The sequence below is a fragment of the Archocentrus centrarchus genome, chromosome 10 (genome assembly GCF_007364275.1).
Source record: "Archocentrus centrarchus isolate MPI-CPG fArcCen1 chromosome 10, fArcCen1, whole genome shotgun sequence".
NCBI lineage: Eukaryota > Metazoa > Chordata > Actinopteri > Cichliformes > Cichlidae > Archocentrus > Archocentrus centrarchus.
The window spans coordinates 2,056,292-2,077,575 of NC_044355.1; the positions used below are offsets into that span (position 1 = coordinate 2,056,292).

A 21,284-nucleotide genomic window follows, 5' to 3' on the forward strand; every position below is an offset into this window, starting at 1 on the left:
TGTTATCCATACCACATGCCTTATTGTCTTTCAGTGTCATGATTGCATTATGTATTTCTTGAGGGGGAGACAATCACATTCTCATTACTACGTATGTCACCAACCACATAAGCACCACTTTTGACACAATTAAACCAGCTCAGTGTAGTGCTCCTGCCATAACTTAGTAATTTCTTTTACATCACTGACACCATCAATAATAGTTGGAAGTGATGTTTTGCAATTATTTATTTTCTTAATTTCTTTCCAAAAGTCCTTGACATTATTTTTTAACTTTCTTGCAAGACAGTCAGACCTCATAGTGTTTTCATTTCTCTTTATAAATCTTAAAGCCTATTTAAAATTTGCATTTGCCTGTTTTTATACTCAAACAAAGGGCCACGTCTATGTTCACCCGAATCAACCAGTGCTTTAAGAGCCCTTCTGGCCTCTCCATGAAGCTCTCCTACATAGTCATTCCAGCCTGGCTTGATACCATGTGAGCTGGTTTTATACAGAGGCTTACTTGAGGTAAGAAGGGACGTCACAACATTCTCATACATAGTGCATAACTCAGCGCTATGTTGAGGGTTCTTACAGCTCATATCAGGGCATGCGATGGCTTCTTTTGGTAAACCTGCTGTCAAAAAGTAAAGAAAAAACACCCTAAATATGTTGAGAACTACTAGGGCTGGGGAATATGGACCAAAATAATATCTCAATATTTTTTACCTGAATGGCGATATACGAAATATATCTTGATATTTGTTCTTCCCAAAGGTATAAACAAAAAGGCACTTCTGAGTCCAAGTTAAATGTTCCAAATGTGTCAGAGACACTTTTATTAATATTCAGCTGTAGATTTACATGAAAAATTGATCAAAACTAAACCACTGGCATATTTAAATAATAATGCTCCTCAAATAAATAAATGCTTTTTTCCTTCCTAAGAAAAGAGTAGCAGCTGTGCTATTAAAATGTAAACAGATAAGATACAGAGCAAAAACAGCAAACGGCTGACCTATCTAAAACCTGCAGGACACCGGCCCTCGAGGCCTGGACTTGAGGATCCCTGAAGCAGGGGGAAAATGAAGGAGAAGAAAGCAGTGGGCAAGATAAGATCCCAGCAATGAGAATATGATCCCCTATGAGCAAGCACTAGGCGACAGTGGGGAGGAAAAACTCCCTTCTAAAAGGAAGAAACCTCCAGCAGAACCAGGCTCAGGGAGGGGCGGCCATCTGCTGAGACCGGCTGGGGGGATAGTAGGATAGATAGAGAGGAGGGGAGAGAGGGAGAGTGGAGAGAATAAGGAGGAAGAGGAGGCTAATCCTCAGGCCGAGCTCAGCAGCAGAACCACGACCGGACGCCACGTCGTCGGTTCTCATTCTGCTCCTGCGTTTTCAGGTTCTTTTGCTCTTTTTTCCGTCTTTTCTGCGCTTCTTCTTGAATTTTCTGCTGTTTTCTTTCTTTTTCTTGTCTTTTTTTCATCTTCTTCCTTAATTCTTTCACTTTGGCTTTCACCAGTTTTTCTTCTAGTTTATCTTTTTGTTTCAGGAGCTTCTTTATTTCTTTACTATCTTTATATAGGTCTAACTGTCTGGGCTGCAAATTCAGCAGGTTCATCATCTCTTGTTCTGTCTTTATGAGCTCTGCTCTGTCAGTCTGTTTCTCCTGAATTTCCTTTTTCTTCTCTTCCAGGTCTTTCTGCAATTTTGTCAGTTCTCTCAATGGCTGACTTACATTCTGGCATTCCTGATACTGTCCATGCAGACCTTTCTTTTCCTCCTTCAGCTGTTTTTGTAAATTGAATTTTTTCTTTTCTTCTTCAAATTTTTTCTGTTTTTCTCGAAGCTCTATGGTGGTCTTTCTCAACCCTTCTTGGATTTTATAGACCTCCTTGTGGTCATCCATCAGCTTTTTATTTTCTTTTTTGAGAGCCAGCAGCTCATCCTTCACCATCGCTGTCTGTGCTCCCTTATTCCACTGAGCCACAGCTTTCTGAAAGCGGACAACTTTGAGAGACAGACTCTCATTTTCCTGTTGCAGGTTCAGGATTTCCCTGTCTGCCTCAATCCACCGAGCCTCAGCTTTCTGTAAGCAGGCAACTTCGAGAGACAGACTCTCATTTTCCTGTTGCAGGTTCAGGATTTCCCTGTCTGCTTCATTCCACTGAGCCTCAGCTTTCTGTAAGCGGGCAACTTTGAGAGACAGACTCTCATTTTCCTGTTGCAGGTTCAGGATTTCCCTGTCTGCCTCAATCCACCGAGCCTCAGCTTTCTGTAAGCGGGCAACTTCGAGAGACAGACTCTCATTTTCCTGTTGCAGGTTCAGGATTTCCCTGTCTGCTTCATTCCACTGAGCCTCAGCTTTCTGAAAGCGGTCAACTTTGAGAGACAGACTCTCATTTTCCTGTTGCAGGTTCAGGATTTCCCTGTCTGCTTCATTCCACTGAGCCTCAGCGTTCTGTAAGCGGGAAACTTCGAGAGACAGACTCTCATTTTCCTTTTGCAGGTATAGGATTTCCTTTTCTGCCTCAATCCACTGAGCCTCAGCGTTCTGCAGCCATGCAACTTCGAGAGACAGACTCTCATTTTCCTGTTGCAGGTTCAGGATTTCAGTGTCCCTCTGCTGAAGCAGCTCTTTCAGCCTCTTCATTTCCAGTTCAGAGTCCCTGGGCTCTTCCTGAGCCTCTGAACAAACCTGGTCCCCTCGCTCCTCTATTTTGGATTCCAGCAGTGAGGTCAGCTTGATGATTTGCTCTTTATTTGCTGCTACTTCATCATTTAGCTTTCCCACTTGAATCTCATATTGGTCCAGCTTGGTTTGCATGTCTGCCCTTTGGACCTGCAGCTTGTTGATGTACAACTTTAATTTCTTGGCTTCCTCCATGAATTTATTTTTTTCAGAATTGACTTCATGAAAGTCTTTCTGCATGCTGCTGACACCGAGCATACATTGTTGCAAAAGATGCAACAATTCAGGGTTTTGGTGCTGGTTACTGTCTGGCATTTTTAATGAGAAACACAATGGTATTAAAATCTGGTATAAGAATCGGATAATCTCTGTTTTTGTCTGCAGGAGAACAAAATGAATCGGTCTTGACTGGGTACTTGCGGATTGTGTGTCCGGTATGCGGGCTGCCCTTTATATACGGGATTCTCGTTTGCGCCTTAAAACTAAGATGATGACGTAATATTGGCTTTGAAGTTTAGAACACACCCAGCCAAAAACATTCCATGCCCCGCCCACGAGGACACGAACGGACCCAATTCCGCTATTAAGGTCACGTGACTTACGGTACAAACCAACAGCCAGGTATTCTTGGGGGTCCGGGCGATACCAAAGCGTACGAACGGACGGACGCAGTACGAAGGCTGTATGTACACAAAACACGGCGATAGCGGAGGATTTCAGGTTAACAAAAACCTCTCCAAAAGTCACCGGGAAAACGCGCTAAATTTGTCGCTAGTCGCTTTTTATTTAAAAAAAAAAAAAAAAAGTCTCTATGGGGGTCTGAAAATCCGCTAAATCTAGCCACAAATTCGCTAAGTTGGCAATGGTGCACAGGAGCGTGTTCTCCCACGTTTACGCTCTTCGGCTTCCGTGTCCAGATGACGACCGATACGTAAAGGATCAGTTCACAAATCGCGGTGGAAACGCGGGCTCGTTCTTAAGCATTTCACCGGTTTATTGAAACCAACACCAGCACTGACACGAGCACCGGCACCTCGGCGGTGGAAACGTAGTATGGGTTCCACCCTTCCCTGATACTGGCTGCTGATGAGCCTGCTTTTCTGAGTCCCTCATCCAGTGGATGCTCTCCAGGGCATTAAGTGTAGTTAGTTGAAGGGCCTCTATAAGTTTACTGAAGCTGTTGTCAGAGCACTCTGCTTTTGAGCGTGTGCTGTTAGCCTTTGCTTTGTTTGCCTGCTTTTTCTTAGGTTTCCTGTGTTTCTGGTTTGCTTGTTTTTCTAGTTAAACCTGATTTATCCTTTGTATCTCTGCCTTTTCCTTCAATGGGAGAAGCACCTGTAATTTCATTATATGTGACATTTTCTAATCTATTCTAGTCTGTTACAGTGACCAGAGGAAGCTATTACAAACAGTGAGTCTTTTCATACTCACCTTTTTCTCTAGTTGATATGGAGTTGAGGTGTTCTAATACTCCTGTTCAGCCTCAGGGTACATCTGTTGCAGCTGGTTCAGCAGTGCATAATCCAGTCCCTTCCACAGAACCCACCGTGGGATCTCCTGCAGGTCCAAAGGTATTTCCATTTAAATTGCTCGGAAAAGCCTAAGACGTGTGTTCAGCTCTGTCATTAGATGATAGCTTGCAGTATGCTAAGTCTGCTAGCCTTGCTGCTTATGCCCTTTCACAAGCACAAGAAGGCTACAAATCAAACTCATGTAGAGTTTGATAGAGAAAAGACAGCTCTCTCTGATAAATACTGTGCAGCAAGTAACATTGTAGCTGATAGAAAACTTTAAAAATTATATTCCTGAGGAAATTGCTGTTCATTTGAATGAGCAGAAAGTATCAAATTGAAGGCTGCTGCAGTAACAGCTGAATGTGCTTTGACCCATAAGAATGTGTCTGCTAATAAATGTGATCTCCCTGCACGAGATGATCCCCAGAGGGATTCCCCATCACCAAAGTCTAAGCAGTTTTCCTCTGTTCCCAAAGCTGAAAAGGAATGCTGTTATTGTTAGAAGCTGGACCGGGTTGTTGCCGATTGTTTAGCTTTAAAGCGCAAACATCAATCAGCTGAGGGTGAGCAAACAAAAGGGGTGGGGTTAATTAAAACCATGCAAACCCAAAGCATCGAAGGGAGTCAGCATGAAGAGCCTGATCCATGATATCCATGACTGATTGAGTCTTCCTCCTGGCATGCTAGCACTCTAGTGCAATGTGCTGAAATAGGTCATGTGCCAGCTGCCCTGCACTGAGTGCATGTTAGATCTAAGTCTGATGTTGTAGTATGGCCCTCTTTTCCCATCAAAGGTGTTGAGTTCATCATGAGTAATGATATTTCTGGAGGGAAAGTGTATCCTGTGCCTGAAGTCACAAATAACCCAGAAATAAACTCAAAAGTGGATGAATTGCCAAATTGCTACCCGTTCATCCTCTCTGTTAATGCTCAGACTCAGCATAAGGAAGAAGAAGCAGATTTAGCACACTCACTGTTAGCTCCAACACTGACGAGTGAAAAAACCTTCCCAGATTCAAGTAGCACCATATGTGATGCACACCTTCATTGACACTGAACATGTGAAGCACTCACTGCTGACCCATCTTTGGCCAAATGGTTTGCTTCTAAGTTCCAAATAAGAGGCAAATGTTGCTCATGTGCTGACTTTTTGCAGGATGGAGTCCTTATTTGTAAGAGGGCCTCACACTCAGCAGACTTAATAAAACCTGAGTCTGAGAAAGTGGGTCCAGGTGATTATAGCGTGTGATTGGAGTACAGTGTAACAAATTAAGGTTCCTGCTGACTATCGCCATCACGTCTTATTTCTTGTGCACGATCACCCACTGTCTGGACATCTAGGTTTTGGCTGTAGGTCACAAAAACCTAAAACATAATCATCAGCCATTTCTTTTGGCCTGGGTTAAAGGTGGCCAGATTGCAGGAAAGCCAAACCAGGTAGTCCCTTCGTCTCCTTTGTCCCATCCCAGCACTGGGTGAACATTTTGAGCATGTGATTGTAGACTGTAATGGCCCATTACCAAAGACAGAAGCTGGTAATCAGTTCCTGTTAATAATTGCATTGCATCACACTTTGCAGAAACAATAACTCTCAGATGAATTACAGCTCCTCTAATTATTAGGACCTTGACAAAGTTTTTTTTTTTTTTTTTTTTAACTACCTTTGGTCTTCAAAAAGTAGTTCAGACAGACGAGGCAAAACTAGTGTTTTGGACTCTGTTGAGAGCTCCTGTAACAAATTCATGCATGGAAGCTTTTTTATCTGCTCAGATCACCATGAAGCAGCATTATGATAAGAAGGTTATCCCTAGATCTTTCAGACCAGGTGATGAGGTACTAGTTTTTCTTCCAACTCCTGGGTATGCTCTCTCTGCTCATTTTCTGGCCCCCATGTAGCTAAAAAAAACATGACACAGATTGGGATTAAAACCCCTGACAGGAAGTGTCAGTCTCACTTGTGTCACCTTAACATGCTTTAGCTGTATCATGCAAGAGATTAACCCTTGTGTCTTCAGCATCAGTTTCACTGGTCGCCTCTCCATGGGCGGAGGAAGATGTGGGTGATGATGATGGATTTGAACGACGTGATGCAGACTACCAATGGGCTAGACTGCTGAATTCAGAGGTACCATTAAACCTGTCCACACATCTTTCTCACTTATCTGGTGCACAAAAATCAGATTGTGCATCTACAGGGTTTATACAGGAATCCTAGAGTTAAATTTACTACCTTTTACTACCTATTTTTACTACCTCTAAAATATTTTTACTACCAGGACGAAATCGAGCAGCAGCCTTTTTTGGGGCAGCGGTGAGTTCACAGCACTAAGCCATGTAAGATGATCGCCCATCTCTCAGCAAAGATAAAACTTTATCCCACTTACTTGAAGGTGTAACTGTGACTTTGTCTTGACTAAGACCTCATACACATTAATATTCCGAACACATTTCAAAAAGTGGCGCAGTGGGTAGGTGCCTGTCTTGCAGCCGGTGGGTTGCCGGTTTGAGTCCCTGTCCCTGTGCTGCGTTGTGTCCTTGGGCAAGACACCTAAACCACATTGCCTAATGGTAGTGCCGGTCTCTGGCTGCATGACCGCAGATGCTCGTCTCTGGATCATTTCGTTGTGTGCCTTGTGCGCACAATGACAATGAGTTGAATCTGTCTAAATTTGTTTTTTTAAGAATATAAACAAAATGCAATGAAATTCAAGTTTCACAAGCCGATTATTTATTTCCCAATAGAATATTGGAATACTGGTTTGCTGCTGAGGTGTGACGGCAATACTTGTGCTCATAGCTGACCTTGAGGTTGCAGTCGCAGTGCTTTGTGTAGCACCAAAAAACAAAATGGATGGATGGTGGATGCTCGGTGTGATTTAATCGCCGTCACACCGTTTCAGGTCAAATTTATATTTTTTCTGCACACTTTAGAAAACGCCTCTCGATCATTCCCCATGACCGGCTTAACCCTCTGGGGTCCGGGGTATATTTGGCCATTTTTGACTATTTTTGCTTTTAGCTTCATAGTTGACCTTAGAAACTGTTTACCTTGCTTTGTTTGGTATCATTTTTTTTTTTCAACACGACCTCATGTGTGTGACTGTATAGTTATTCTTTCATTTTGACATACTGTATTAAGACATTGGACTTACAATCACATAAAAACATAAAATCAGAGTAGAAAAAAGTTAAAAATCACAAACATGCTTAACGAATTATTTTAAAATGCAAGTATAAGTTGTAAATTTGCAAAACTTGTGTAAAAATATAGTAAAAGTTAAATACAACTGTTCACATAAAAATGCAGGAAAGGCCTCAGGTGTTTTTGTGTACAACTATTTGCAGAGCAATCAGGACTCACATTAAGATGCTACACAAATTATTTATGCCGCCTCAAAACACAGTTTCTGTCCTCCACAAGACTGAGGGGCCCATCACAGGCAAAACTTGCCAGTAATGTCTCTTTTACCACTTTTTCACCTGCTCCGCAGCAGTCAAATGCACCCAAATGCATCGTGTTACCGCATAATTTTCTGATTGGTTGATTTTCCCACCAATAGGAAAGGGGTTGTCGGGAATTTTGTTTTGTTGTTTTTATTAGCAAGCACTTCCTGTTAGCGAAACTCACATTTTCGCCGTTTATTTCTGCACAAAATGCGCATCGAAGGTGAGGACAAAATACAGGAAAAAGCATGGCGTAAACTATTGGGCATAACTCTGGTTCTACTTGGCCTATTAATGTAATTTAAAAACTGGTACATAGTTTGAAGTCTGCACTTTAGATTCATGGCATCAGCGTCCTGATGCTACGGCGATGTCATTTTGACGCGCCAGCGCGTCCGTGCGCTCCGGAGGGTTAAGCCAGTCTGTGCCGGGTCATCGAGCCAAAGTTGTGAAAACGACATTTTCCCATTACGAGGCGCAAAATGACTCCGCGCATGCGCACAGCAGATCGGACAGTGGAACCGCTCGTCTATCAACGTCAGCTCAGGTCCTGCTGAGTAGTTATATTTCTATACAGATCTTATAGTTAAACGAACTTAAAACAAAAAGTTTGCATCAATGGAAAAGTCAAAATATATTGAAGGGGTGATGAAAAATTTACTACCAAGTCAAATTCTGTTTATTACCTTTTACTAGCCTTAATTTGAGCTCATTTAATTTACTACCTTTTACTACCCCGCAGAAACCCTGATCTAATCCAGTCCTGCCTAACTCTTTTTGGTGACACGTACTACAGTCTTAGAGCATGACATTAACATTGGTAATGCAGTGTCCATTAAACAGCATGCTTATCAAGTGAATATGACAAAGAGATGGTGAAGAAGGAAGTAAATTACTTTCTGGAACACAGCCAAGCTACGCCTAGTTGTAGTCCATGGAGTTCTCCCTGCCTCACACCAAAATCAGAAGGCAGCCCTCACATCCGTGCAGACTTCCATAAGGTGAATGCAGTCTAAGTATCTGATTCTTTTCCCATTGCCTCACACTGAAGACTGTATCGACAGCATTGGCTCAGCAGCATGTGTCAATAGGTTAGACCTCCTTAAAGGTTAATGGCAAGTCCTGCTTACTAAAGAGCTTCTGAAATCTCAGCATCAGGATCATTTTTTTTGCAGTGCACTGTGACTGTGATGGGATTTGGGATGAGAAATGCCCCTGTGACCTTTCAGAAGCTAATGACCATTGTCCTGGGTAATATTTCAAACTGCAGTATTTATCTGGGTGATGTGGTTACTCTTCCAACTGTCCGGAGCGCATCGCAGCACTGAATGTTTGATTGTTTAGCTGCAGATGCTTCTCTGAAACTAAACTTGGCAAAGTGTGAGTTCGGCAAGACCACTGTCACCTACCTCGGGAAGGGGGTTGGTCGCGCTCAGGTTCGTTCATTCTTGGCTGTCGGAGCATCGTGTGTCTCTCGTGTGTGGGCCGTTAGCCTTTGCTCTGCTTGCCTGTGTTTGTGGTTGGCTGGTTTTCTCAAGTTAAACCTGACTGATCTGTCCTTTGCGTCTCTGCCTTCTGTTACAGTGACCAGAGGAAGCTTGTAGGGGAGAGCTCTCATTGTCTTTCAGTATTCACCCTTTTCTCCTGTTTTTCTTTAGTTGAGGTGAAGGCTTGTAACCTTAATCAGTTACAGTTGGCAGTTCATTTTTCCAAACTGACCCAAACGACGTCCTCATGTTTCCCCATCTAGTATTATGTTACTCCCCTTACCCCCAGACCTATTTAGTGATGTAACACTAATAATAATCATCATTGTCAGTTAGAAACAGTTTAAAAGATGGGCTTGAATTGAGAATGTTAGCTTTATGGGTAAATAAAGTTAATATTTCAGAGGTTTTTTTTTTAATCACTCACTATAAGTGATTATATGTTTCCTCTAAGTATTAACCATGTGCTTGTGCATATTTGTGGGACATTTATTATGTAATTTTTTTCCTGTAGTTCTTTAATTTGAAAGGAACAAGTCAGCAGTCTGCCACTTAATGAATGACAGTTCCAATAACATGCCTCACATTGTGTTATTTCCCCACATTCAGTGCAGTCACTGATTGGCTGCTCGTTGCATTATTTCTAATGGGTGGATATGTGTAGATCCTGGATAATTTTATACATTTCAAGGGCTGTAATACAATTAACCTTCAAGGCGGACAAAAACTTTTAATGAAACTCTTAAAGCAAATACTTCTCAGACTTTTTCAGCCTGAGGATTAGTTCACCATCTTAGCCATCAACCAAAACACTGAATTTTTATCACCGCTCCCAGTGTGATAATTAGACTGCACACCAAAGTTAATCCTGAATATTGGGGTCGCTGTACAACGAGGCTGATTTTGCATGAAGTGGAATCACAATCCTTGTCTTCTCCATTTAGGCTCCAGCTGATACCAGATGGGTCACAAACCTATTAAACACCCAACAGCAGGGGAATGTGAGCATTTAAGAGCATTTTGATGGGTCATAAAAGTGTAAATATCTCCTAACAAGAAAAGAGGAAAAGAAAATATGTCTATAAAGAAATAACCAACCCATAATAAAGAGGTTTAGATTTAGATTTTTGTGAAATTATACCGACACAGTGTGGACACGCTGTGTGTTAATGGGTGCTCATTACTCTGGAGTTATTTCAAAGTCTTCTTGTCAATTTTAAACTCTCATTTGATCATGAAAGAAGATTTTTGAACTCGTGACCAAGTCAGCATTTTATAATATGAACCTAACATCACTCCAAAGTATTTTTTTCCTGATAATTAGGCAGATTTTTCCTTATCTTCCTTTGGGGTTGTGTCTGGATGGGTATCTGCTGTAAAAACTGGCCTAAGCACATATGTGGAGCCACCTGCTGAGGTGACCCCTTGTGAATAAAGGCAGTAATTGAAAATGGCTCTATTTCACATGTTTGTCTGTTACACAGTGGGTCACCTGCTTTTTTAATATCAGCAGTAACATTCACAGGTAATTAAATTTGTCCTGCTCACTGATGTTTGGGAACAAAGGGAGTTGCCTCTAGATTTCCTCTTCCATAAGTAGTATGATAAAGAGTGCAGTTATTTCATCTCAGGTTGATAATTACTACCAGTCTGTATGTTCTTACACTGCCAAAAACCACCTTTGAAGTAGGTGTCAGTCAGATTTCTCTCCAGTAAAGTGCCAAAATTTAACTAGTGACACAATAACACACAAACATTAATGAGTCCAACCCACGCCCCACTTAAGAAGCCACACCACGACTGTTAGAGGCAGCAGTGTCCATTACATTCATCATGTAAAGTGGTGCACTGAAAACCTCCCTGTCATTGCTTTGGTCACGATCAGATTGCAATTTGTGTGGAAGGCACCAACTTACCTGCAAACACTCAACTACTCACCTAAAAGTAGTGAAACTGTGCAACATCGAGACTGTTTGCCTTCAAAGTAAAAGAGGTGGCTTATGAAAGGTGTTGGTTTCAGCAGTAAGGCACCACTTTTACTTTGAAGGTGAACTGTCTCTGTTTATGGTTTGTGTTACACTTTATCACAGTTTCACTGCCAGAGGGCAGATAGTTGCCAAGTGTTTGCAAGGCAATCACAGTGAGGTTTTCGGGTTGTCCCGGGGGGTCGTCAACTGGTCTCTAGGCTCGAGTTCTGAACCCCAGTGGACACTAAATAAATGACCATTAGAGAGGGGTGGCTGCGTATTGCCCAGTCCAGTTTTTACCATCAGAATTTGATTGATTTGGCTAAATAACATTAGTGATTTATATGAGCAGTCCTATAATTATTACCACCAGCATGGAGCCTGTGTGATCCGTTCAGTTTGCCTGTTTGTTTGATTCAAGGATTTCTCAAAAGCTGTGGATGGATTTGTATGAATTTTTCCAGAGGTGGAGCTTGGCACATACTAGAAGTAATTAAATTTTGGAGGTTGGATCTGAGTCCAGCAGTTTTGGAAAGATTCTTTGCCATCGCAGGATTTACAGCATTTCATATTTTGTGCCAACTTCACAAATATCGCATTGAAAAGAGAGAAATCAGGAAACATGCTGTCGAGAAATGAAGTTGTCCAGCTCTTGATATTTTTGGGATTTACTCTCGCAGGTGTGGCCTGGAGGGAATTTTCAGCCTTGGCGGAGACATGAGGTCTTGGACTGCTCTTGTTTTATCTCAGCTTATTTATGTGTAATCACACAACTCATTCACACATGTTCTCTACAGGCTTGATTGATAAAGATGCTAATGAGCATGCTCTATGGGCCCAAAACTGGGAAAGTCCAGTCTTTCTCCATCGTGTACCTGAATGGGGTCTTGGCTCATGCGCCTCTCAGCCATTTTTATTCAAATTAATGAAGACCCATCTTGTAACTGGAATCCAATTCTCCTCAGTACATCTGTAGTCTTACCCCAATCTGTTCTGGGATACTTGCCGGCAGAATACGCAAGCCAGCTCTCAAGCTTAATAAACAAACCTGTTGGGTTGTACATTAATAATCCAATTACATCTCTGCTGTCTGTAGGTCAGAGCCAATTGCCGTCAGCTTGTGAAACTACAGACCTTCAAGCAGTCATGTATAATAAAAACTCAGGCTAGTCTTCTTCAGTCTGAGTTTTTGACTTTCCCTGAAAACCAAAAATGTTTCACGCACATTTGCATATCTCACATTTGGTTTTACCAGGATATCCACACCCAACTCTGTCAAGTGTCACTCTGGGTGGTCCATGTGCATCTCTGGGTGCCCCTGCCACTTAAAGCATGTCCACGTCACTGGAAAGCAATGTGTGCATGGATTGGAGGGTTGTGTAACACCGAAGCTGAGGGCAGAGGTAAGGGAGGTGAGGTGATGCTGTTCTCAATTTGCCATACGTCTCGTCAGAAAGGTGTGGCCCCGGATTTGCGGTGGCGCCCTTTACCACGAGGGACATCAGTGGCAGCGGCAGCAGCCTGCCCCCTGACTGCAAAGCGCTAAAAGAGTCTGACCGAAATGGGCTGTGAACGGCTGAGGTGTAGCCAGAGATTAACAACGTGTGGCAGCTGGAAACGGGTCGCCTTTGCACACAGTAAATACTCCTGCACCCTTCCATGCAGAACGAGACTCAGACGTTACAGGTGTTATTAATAGAACAATTATAGGTGCAGCAAGAATAGCATGTTTATGTCCGAGCGTCGTCACAGCCAGGGAAAACACATTACAGACATTTAACACCAGGATGTAGCCATTAAAAAGTGAGACTTGTTAAAATGGAGAGCGGCAGACTCGCGTTTCCACGTGTGACTTTTGTCTGTGCACTTGCTTGTACAAACACAGATTATTGGGAACAAGCATGTGGTGTCCATAGCTTATGTGGATTATAAAGAGCACCACAGGGGTTTGGAAAAGGTTCAGTTATTGCAAATAGAAAAGTGTTTATTAAACATTTATGAGAGCTGGGGTCCATTTGGAGAAATGTCTCCACTCACAAAACACACAAAAGTTGTTTGCGGTTTGGAGCATAAACTAAAACACAAAGAGTTGGTGCAAGACGGAGTCACGTCTTTGTCATCTCTCATGGAGATGAGACTTGAGTCCAGCAGTGTTAGAAGTTGTTTACCCCAGTGTCCTCTGTGTATACAGTGGTTTGGTTTCTTCAGATTGATTACTATGGATGCTTTGGGACTCCTCTTTGGAGGAAGAGTCAAACTGCTTGGTCGCATGCTAATGCAAAACAGAGTGAGATGATTCGGCTTTCCCACTGACACTGTTTGGATGAGTATGTAAATGTTTAATAGTGGCGTGAGTAAACGCACACAAGGGTTAGGTGTTGGGATTTGAAAGGCCTTGTTTGGCGGCGGAGGATCTGAGCTGTTGACAACCAATGCTGAGCATATGAGAGCAACCTCACAGCACAAAGCTGCATGTAAACACGAAACTGTTGTTACCTCAAAGAAACACATGAGGTCACATGTGGAGGAATCCTCACAGACCAAACAAATAGCTAAGATTCACAGCTGGCAGCGGAACAAAGAGAGAGTCCTGAGTCTTTGCTTAGCAGTTTGGCAGAACGGCACATTTTAGGCCATTGTGACCGTGTACCTTATTACTTTACTTTATGATACAGGTAATCTCAACTGGGTGCACAATTGTTATCAAACAGGAGGTTAGATTTAAGGGTGGGAGTTGAAAGAACTGCAGTAGAAGTGGAAATCTATAAAGACAAATTTGACACATTAGAACCATAAACAGCAGATGAAAGACAGATGCCACCCTCTGTTTTCTGGACTGGGCCCTTTGAATCCCGCCATACTGATATCAGCTCTCCAGCCAACTCGGAGAAATAGGTTAATTAACTGAAATAGGTGCAACACAGAGACACAGATACCTGCTAAGTAACAGACTGAGAAGAATACTAGAATTTCACTGCAGCACAGGCTTGTAACAGTCTGCACCTCACAGCAGGCCGTGATATATTAAAGATGCTCCAAAAGGGACCCACACCACAAATATGACGGGAGGTCCAGTTCAGCAAATCCAGTTAGCTGAAGTGAAGTGAAAATAACTATAGGGACCACAGCTGTCTTTGTACCAGGCTATATACAGGTTATTTTCAGAATTGTAGTTGGGTATTTTAACATGGAAATCTGTGGGAATTGACTTACTTATGGAGGAACTCCAACTGGCCATTAAAGGAACTACACTCTACTTTTTGGTAGTTCTTGTTTCTTCTGTCGCTGAGGCTGCTGCTCGATTATATTATATTAGAATATACTAAGTTTAGATGAAAACCTTTAGCTCTAATTATGAACACAACCAAGTGTATGGTTATGAGGGGATGAGCCTGAACCAGAGTGTAAAGCATCATTTTCAGACAGCTAATTAATTCACTTTAAAGTTCATTAAATCTGAGAGGAGCTTACAGCTGCTTATGTTAGACATATACTATCACAACATGATAAGTGAAGTCAAATCATATTTGTTTATAGAGGTCATGTAAAACTACCATGGGTTCACCACAGTGGATACATTTTAGATATAGTTTAAAATGAAGACAAACAAAATGAATATTAACACTAATGAGCAAAACTTAAATTAAAACAGACTTTCAGTGACTTTCACAATAGTGATTACATTTAAGGTCGATCTACTAGGTTTTTCCTTCTTTTATTATGTATACTGTTACAGTGGTGGATGTTCATGTTATGCATGATCAACATTTTTAAAAATCAGGTCAGTGTATGAGCATGTAGTCCCCATGAGCCAAACTCTCAGCGGGTTTCAGGCTTTTTTTTTCTAGTCCTGGCTCTGTGCAATATCACGGAGAGCAAATATTCCTAATGTGGTCATTCAAATAATCTGTTAAACTAATCAGAAGAAAGATGGTTAAAACGGACGGCGGCTTTACCAAAAACAGCTAGTTTCAGACAGAGGGTTAACTGGGGGCCTGCACTAGGACACCCCCACCCTTCTTTGATAAACAAGCTGAACATTTCTCAATGTGGTGACAGGATGGTAGAAGTATGGCACTGAGAATTAAAAAGATATCCAATTAGTTTTCTCACAAGGTATTTTAAAGTATTTTAAAGTCAGAGTTTCAGAAGATGATCACTGAGTGCCGACCAACTCACCGTTCCTGTGTACCGAGTCTTTGCAGACAGACGTAGCTGCGTCTGCGTTGGTGTTTACAGGTCATTTACAGGTCTGGACTTGGGCAGTATTCTAGGTAAAAATTGTGGTTTTTGCTCGTAGAGCTGGAGGGAAACTGCTTTGACGTTAGTGTAGTAATGCAGGCATGTGTGGCTGCGTCTTCTTGCTTGACAGAGGCAAGATGGTAACATGCCATTGACCCCTAGCTGGCATGTGGCGGCGACTTATTTTACAGCCCACGAGGTGACTGAAGGGTGACTCTGTGTGTGCGTGCGTGGAGGCAGCAATGAGCACCAGACGGCCGCCAAAGCCGCACCATCGAGTGCGCAGGTGAAGCACATCGGCGAGTTCGATCCAGCCTCAGCTGCCCTGGAGGAACAGCTTCCCCTCACTGTCGTATGAGGCTGAATATCAGTGGTCTGGAAGACAGATGGATTTTATGTTGAGAAATGTTCTTTCCACTCTATTGAGTGTTTACACTGGCAAGACTGTCTGACTGACATTATGGTGGCTGTTTCTCATTGTTATTACTCTGTTGATGTTTCCAGAGTTCTTGCTAGATTTTAATAAATTGCTGTTAGGGAGATTTCCAGGATGACCCGATGACCAGATGGATGGAGGCTAAAGCTTTAATTTGATTTTCAGCTATTAAATCAAGTTTTCATGATCTCATTCACGCACCAATGATGTAGACAGAAAGCTTTTCTTTGGGCCCTCGGCGACATAAATTGTGAAAACAAGGGTAAAGGTTCAGCTATTTAATCCACGTGATGATTGAATGATTCTCGTTCAGCCGGTTACTTTGTTATTCTTCACATATTACTGCACAAATCCAGAGAAGCTGTGATCTTTGTAGAGGAATAGTTTTGGGAAGAAGACTTATCTGATTTCGTGTTGAGAGACAGATGAGAAGATTGTTACCACTTTTATATCTGTATCGTTAATGTGAAACTACAGCCCGCAGCCTGCTGGCCCCTTTAAAACTAACTACAACACATTAGATCTTCAACACAGTAATTATTATTGCATTTCAGTTTTGCTGAATTTTAAGCATTGTTTAATGAACTTTAGTTAATGGATCTTGAGCAGGGTAAAACATCTGATTCTCTATTAATTTGTGCATGTAAGTAATAATTAAAGTGAGGCAGATGAGTCACAGTTGTGTAAATTGAAAACTAAAGAGCTGCTTTATGAGCACAGCTGCTGCCATTTGTTTTCTGGGACCACAATGGAAATGAGTGTTTATACTTTCTTGTGCAATCCTGGTTTCTGATGCTGTGTAATGTTATGTTTCTTTTCTAAGGCAGGATTGACCGAATAAAGTAAATTAATGGGACCTGTTCCAGAGTATTTACTGACCGCGTCTGTGAAAGACACTTAAAAAAAGGAAAAATAACTTCCTTAATAATCTGCATGTTTTGTTTATTTATTGGTTGTTGTCAGTTCCCATTATGTAGCTTCAAGGAATGTACTGAGAGGATAGACAGTATAAAAGGTGGATTTAGCTTCCAGGTCTGAAAAGTGAAGCCAACATGGAAGTGCCTCAAACTTGCATTGTGTTTTTATGGACACCAGGAGGCGATATCTGTGGATGTCTGGGCCTATAGAAGTCTATGGGGAAACAGTTCTCAGATTGGACCTCTGTAAACACTTTACTGATGGGTTTATGTGCTTAGTCACTCATTTCAGGTCTTACTGAATAAAACATTAAGTTCATTTTGTAAATTTTGGTCATTCTTAGGGTCAGAAAAGAGGATTATCCAAGACATGCTTGACTAATGACTTGTGATTGATGTGTTGTTAGACAGTGTGTTAAATGCTTGAGCTGAAGGCAGCTGGATATCTTTTAGGTTCTTGAGGATGTTTCAACTCTCGTCTGAAAGGCTTCTTCAGTCACAAAGGCTGATGGGCACCTTGGTGGTGTTCCTGACTTATCAGGACAAGTTTGGGAGTCGTGATGAACCATCGGCTTTTAGAAATGAAGACGTATTTCAAACAAGTGATAAAATATTTTCAAGAACCTAAAAGAAAGCCAGTTCAACTCAAACATGTCAGACTACCACGACCTAGATAACTGAGAACCTACACAGACATCTTCAGCCAATGAGCATGCAGACTTACAGTCAGATCCCTGTCGCTCGTCACATCCGGATTCAAAACACCAAGATGGTGATGGGGAAAACCTCTCACCTCGAAGCTTCAGAACAGGACTTCATCCACCAATGGGTGACGTCACAGTCACTAAAGTTCCTCACAGCACATATTCGATCAAGATTGTTCTATAGTGTACAGGCGTGGCAGTTAAATGCACAAGAAATTAATAAACTGAAGTTATGTGGCATGGTCTCCTCTGTAAAATGGTACAAGGTGGATTTAGGCATAAGAATGCACCCGACAGGAATGATCGAGATAAAGAGACACAGACTGGAGCTTTGAAACATTAAATATGGAACTACAGAAGAAAACGAAGACCTTTCCTATTAAACTGGTTTGCCATAAACAACAGTTAAGAAAGATTGCACACATATGCCGACCGGGCAATGATCAGAATCAGAAAACTTTGTCCATTGCAAGCAGTGGAAATTTGTCTCAAACCTGACTCCCACGAACTCCCAAAACAACGACTGTTTGATGTAAGATCTTCTAAGAGCTCAAGCAACTGCTTAATAGGATTTTTCCTACAAAGACAGAAGCACCGTAGGGAGGACACTCCACAAAGGCAACATGATGATGATGATGATATCTGCCTTTTATACTACACAGATCAGGTAATACATTCTGGCGACTGACAGGTGAAGTGAATAACACTGATTATCTCCATTATGGCACCTGCTAGTGGGTGGGATGTATCAGGGAGCAAGTGAACATTTTGTCCTCAAAGTTGATGTTAGAAGCAGGAAAAATGGGCGATCGTGTCTGCAGTGGACAGTATCTATCAAAGTGGTCCAAGGAAGGAACAGAGGTGAACCAGTGGCCGAGGCTCACTGATGCACGTGGGGAAAGAAGACTGGCCCGTGTGATCAGATCCTAAAGATGAGCCACTGTAGCTCAAATCACAGAGAAAGTTGAGTTCAGATAGACAGGAGTCAGTGCATCGCAGTTTGTTGTGTATGGGGCTGCTGACTGTGCTGAACCTGTCCAATGCCAAAAGCATGTGAGCATTAGAACTGCACCGCAGGCAATGGGAGAAGGTGGCCTGGTTTGATGAATCACGTTTTCCTTTACATCACATGGATCTCCAGCTGTGTGTGCCTTGCTTACCTGGGGAACACTTGGCACCAGGATGCACTATGGAAAGAAGAGAACCCAGCAGAGGCAGTGTGATGCTTTGGGCAATGTTCTGCTGGGAAACCTCGGGTCCTTCCATCCACGTGGATGTTACTTTGACACGTACCACCTACCTCAGCATTGTTACAGACCATCTCCACCCTTTCATGGAAACGGTATTCCCTGATGGCCTCTTTCAGCAGGATAATGCCGTTGCTAACAAATTGGTGCAGATACCACAGCACAGCTTCAGGGGTCTAGTGGAGTCCATGTCCTCACAGGTCAGGGCTGTTTTGGCAGCAAATGGTGACCAACACAACATCAGGCAGGTGGTCATATGTTGTGCTTGATTGGTGTATGCTGACATTATAACATTAAACATTATAAAGACCTGTCTTTCAAAACAGGACGTCTCCAACTAAACATGGTAAAATTAAATACATTTGCAGTCCCTCCCCAGCACCTAGAGAACTGGGTTATATTTTTGTGACCTCACCCCAATGTAAAGCCCACAAGTGGAGCAGGAACCTGTGAACAAAGCAGTCTCAGGAAGTCTGAAGGTTTGGCTCATGCAGCAGAGGAGCAGTTTGAATTATCCAAGGTAAAACCCAAACAGCAGGAGCACATGGATTAGTCAGCTGACTTTCCTACTGTATCCATAAATAAATAAAACAACAAGCCCTCTTTAAAAGTAAAATAATGGACAAAAACCATTAGAAACAATCTCCCAGCAACAAGGAATGGTGTTTTAATCCCATAAAACAAATGTAATTTTATTGTTGTCATACTGTTATTAACTTTTAACTTACTATTTGTACCAGATAATATATAGTAACTCTCTTCTTAGTTACCTGCCATTTTTTTCTCCACTTTATTGGGCAACAAAATTCATACGATATTTATTGCAAAACACTGGGTGAATTAAAAAACATAAACATGAAGTTGCAGAAGGATGAACTGTATTTTTAAAAAACATGCTTCAGGGTGACAGCCTCGCATGCAGTGCACATCCCTTTCTTGCTTGTTTTGAATATTATGTTCTGAGAAACATCATGTTTCAATCATGTTTTTGCTTTCCTGCATTTTGCCGGAAGCAAACTTGAAATAATAAAAATCATAAAGACATTTTAGTTTTTGGCCACATTGCAGAGCCCTACTTTGGACGGAGTCGGGCTCGATGTTCTCCCGTTTCCAGTTGTTGTGTTACACTAAGCGTCTGTTGCCCCTGGCATCGTATTTACCACAAAAACATGAGCGAGGGATCCGTCTTCTCGGTGAAAAAGCAAATAAACACATGTCAAAGCACATGTCAAACCGTTCCTTTCAGGAATGCAGAGCGGGATTTAGATGTGATGTCATGACAGAATGATGCCATAGTGGGAAAAAAAAAAAAACCTTTGTCACAATTTGGGACGATTGTTTGGACTGACTTTCTCCTTCAGGCAGCGAGATTTCAGGTCCTGCTGCTGGCAGCCATGTGATATACAAGGTGTACCGGGGTTGTAAACATTTCCTCTTCAGGTTTTGGCTCCAACAGCTGCAATCTATTTTCCCTCAGACCTGAAATGGCTTTTGTGTGCCAGGGCAGGAGTATTTGAACTTTTTCCTCCAAACTCAGTCTGTTTCTGCTTTTCCTTCCATTTTGTCTTCACCAATTCTTTTACTTCTTTCATTTGGCACCTTAAAAGACAAGAAGCGATAGACCACAAAGGACCCTGGGAAGAAACTCAGAGGCTTATGTCAGAGATCGTTAGTGAAGGAAAGATGTCTTACTTTGCCCTTTGTTTGTGTGGCCATTAAAGCAACAGTTGGCTCCTGCTGGCTGTATATCACGCTGTCAGGACTCTTAAACAGGACGCCCTTCCTCGTGATCGCGGTGAGCTGCGTCTTAGTCAGCTCGCTCCTGACCTCTGTTTTAAACCCAACTTTTACTGGAAGATTAGTGAAGTTACAAAAGTTTTTATTGTACTTTCCCTAATTTTTTAAAACTGTTTAAAAGTTAAAATATAAGTTTCCACTTTTTCTACTTAAAAGATTTGACTGCATTAATCCATTGCTTGGCCTCTGGGTCTAATCTATTATTTGATGCTGTTTTTTTAAATATGCACAATCAAAACATTGTGTTAAAAGTGAATTTGACTAAACTGAACCACTGCACCATATAATGATTCTCCTTTGGTATTTGAAACAGTGCTTCACGTTCTGATAAGTTATCAATAAACTTTACAATCAATCAAAGCAGCTAGTGTGTGTGTGTTCATCTGCTTTATTTCTTGTGAACTGCACTCCGTCATAATTGTAATTTCTACATCATATTTCACATTTAGACATGCAGCAGTTTATCATCTTATGCGCAGTCCTGCCACCGGAGGGCCCTCTTGCACCAGGATTGCCGGGACAGTGAAAGTCTATTTAGCACGCAAGGCAACATCTTTGAAATGTGTCTTCAATTAGCGAGCTGCAGTCAACACCATCCTCTGACTTGGAATGTCAGCTGAGTTGGAGATAACCTCCTCGGTTTTCTTTTATCTCACCATAAAAACCCCAGCGAGGGACAGCTCAGTCAGAGATGTCCTGCACACATTTGTAAAGCAGATTCAGAGTCACAGATAACAAAAAAAAAGCCACTTCTGAGGGCTTTTCATTTTTCACTTCAGCTTCGATGACATGACTCATGTTGGCATGATTGAGTAATCTTGCATGTGAGGTTTTCCTTTCAGTGTGTGCAGGCTG

General features: G+C 42.0%; 1 protein-coding gene across 1 annotated transcript; it reads right to left on the bottom strand.

Annotated features, from left to right (window-relative positions):
* Positions 1 to 972: 972 nt before the first annotated feature.
* Positions 973 to 3,178, bottom strand: LOC115787352 (golgin subfamily A member 6-like protein 22). Its single transcript, XM_030740028.1, has one exon. The coding sequence runs from the start codon at positions 2,987 to 2,989 to the stop codon at positions 1,322 to 1,324; it is 1,668 nt and encodes a 555-aa protein (XP_030595888.1). The 5' UTR covers positions 2,990 to 3,178; the 3' UTR covers positions 973 to 1,321.
* Positions 3,179 to 21,284: the final 18,106 nt, after the last annotated feature.

Bases quoted from the DNA above. Each gene is read 5' to 3' on its own strand.
- LOC115787352 (XM_030740028.1), bottom strand. From the start codon at position 2,989: ATGCCAGACAGTAACCAGCACCAAAACCCTGAATTGTTGCATCTTTTG.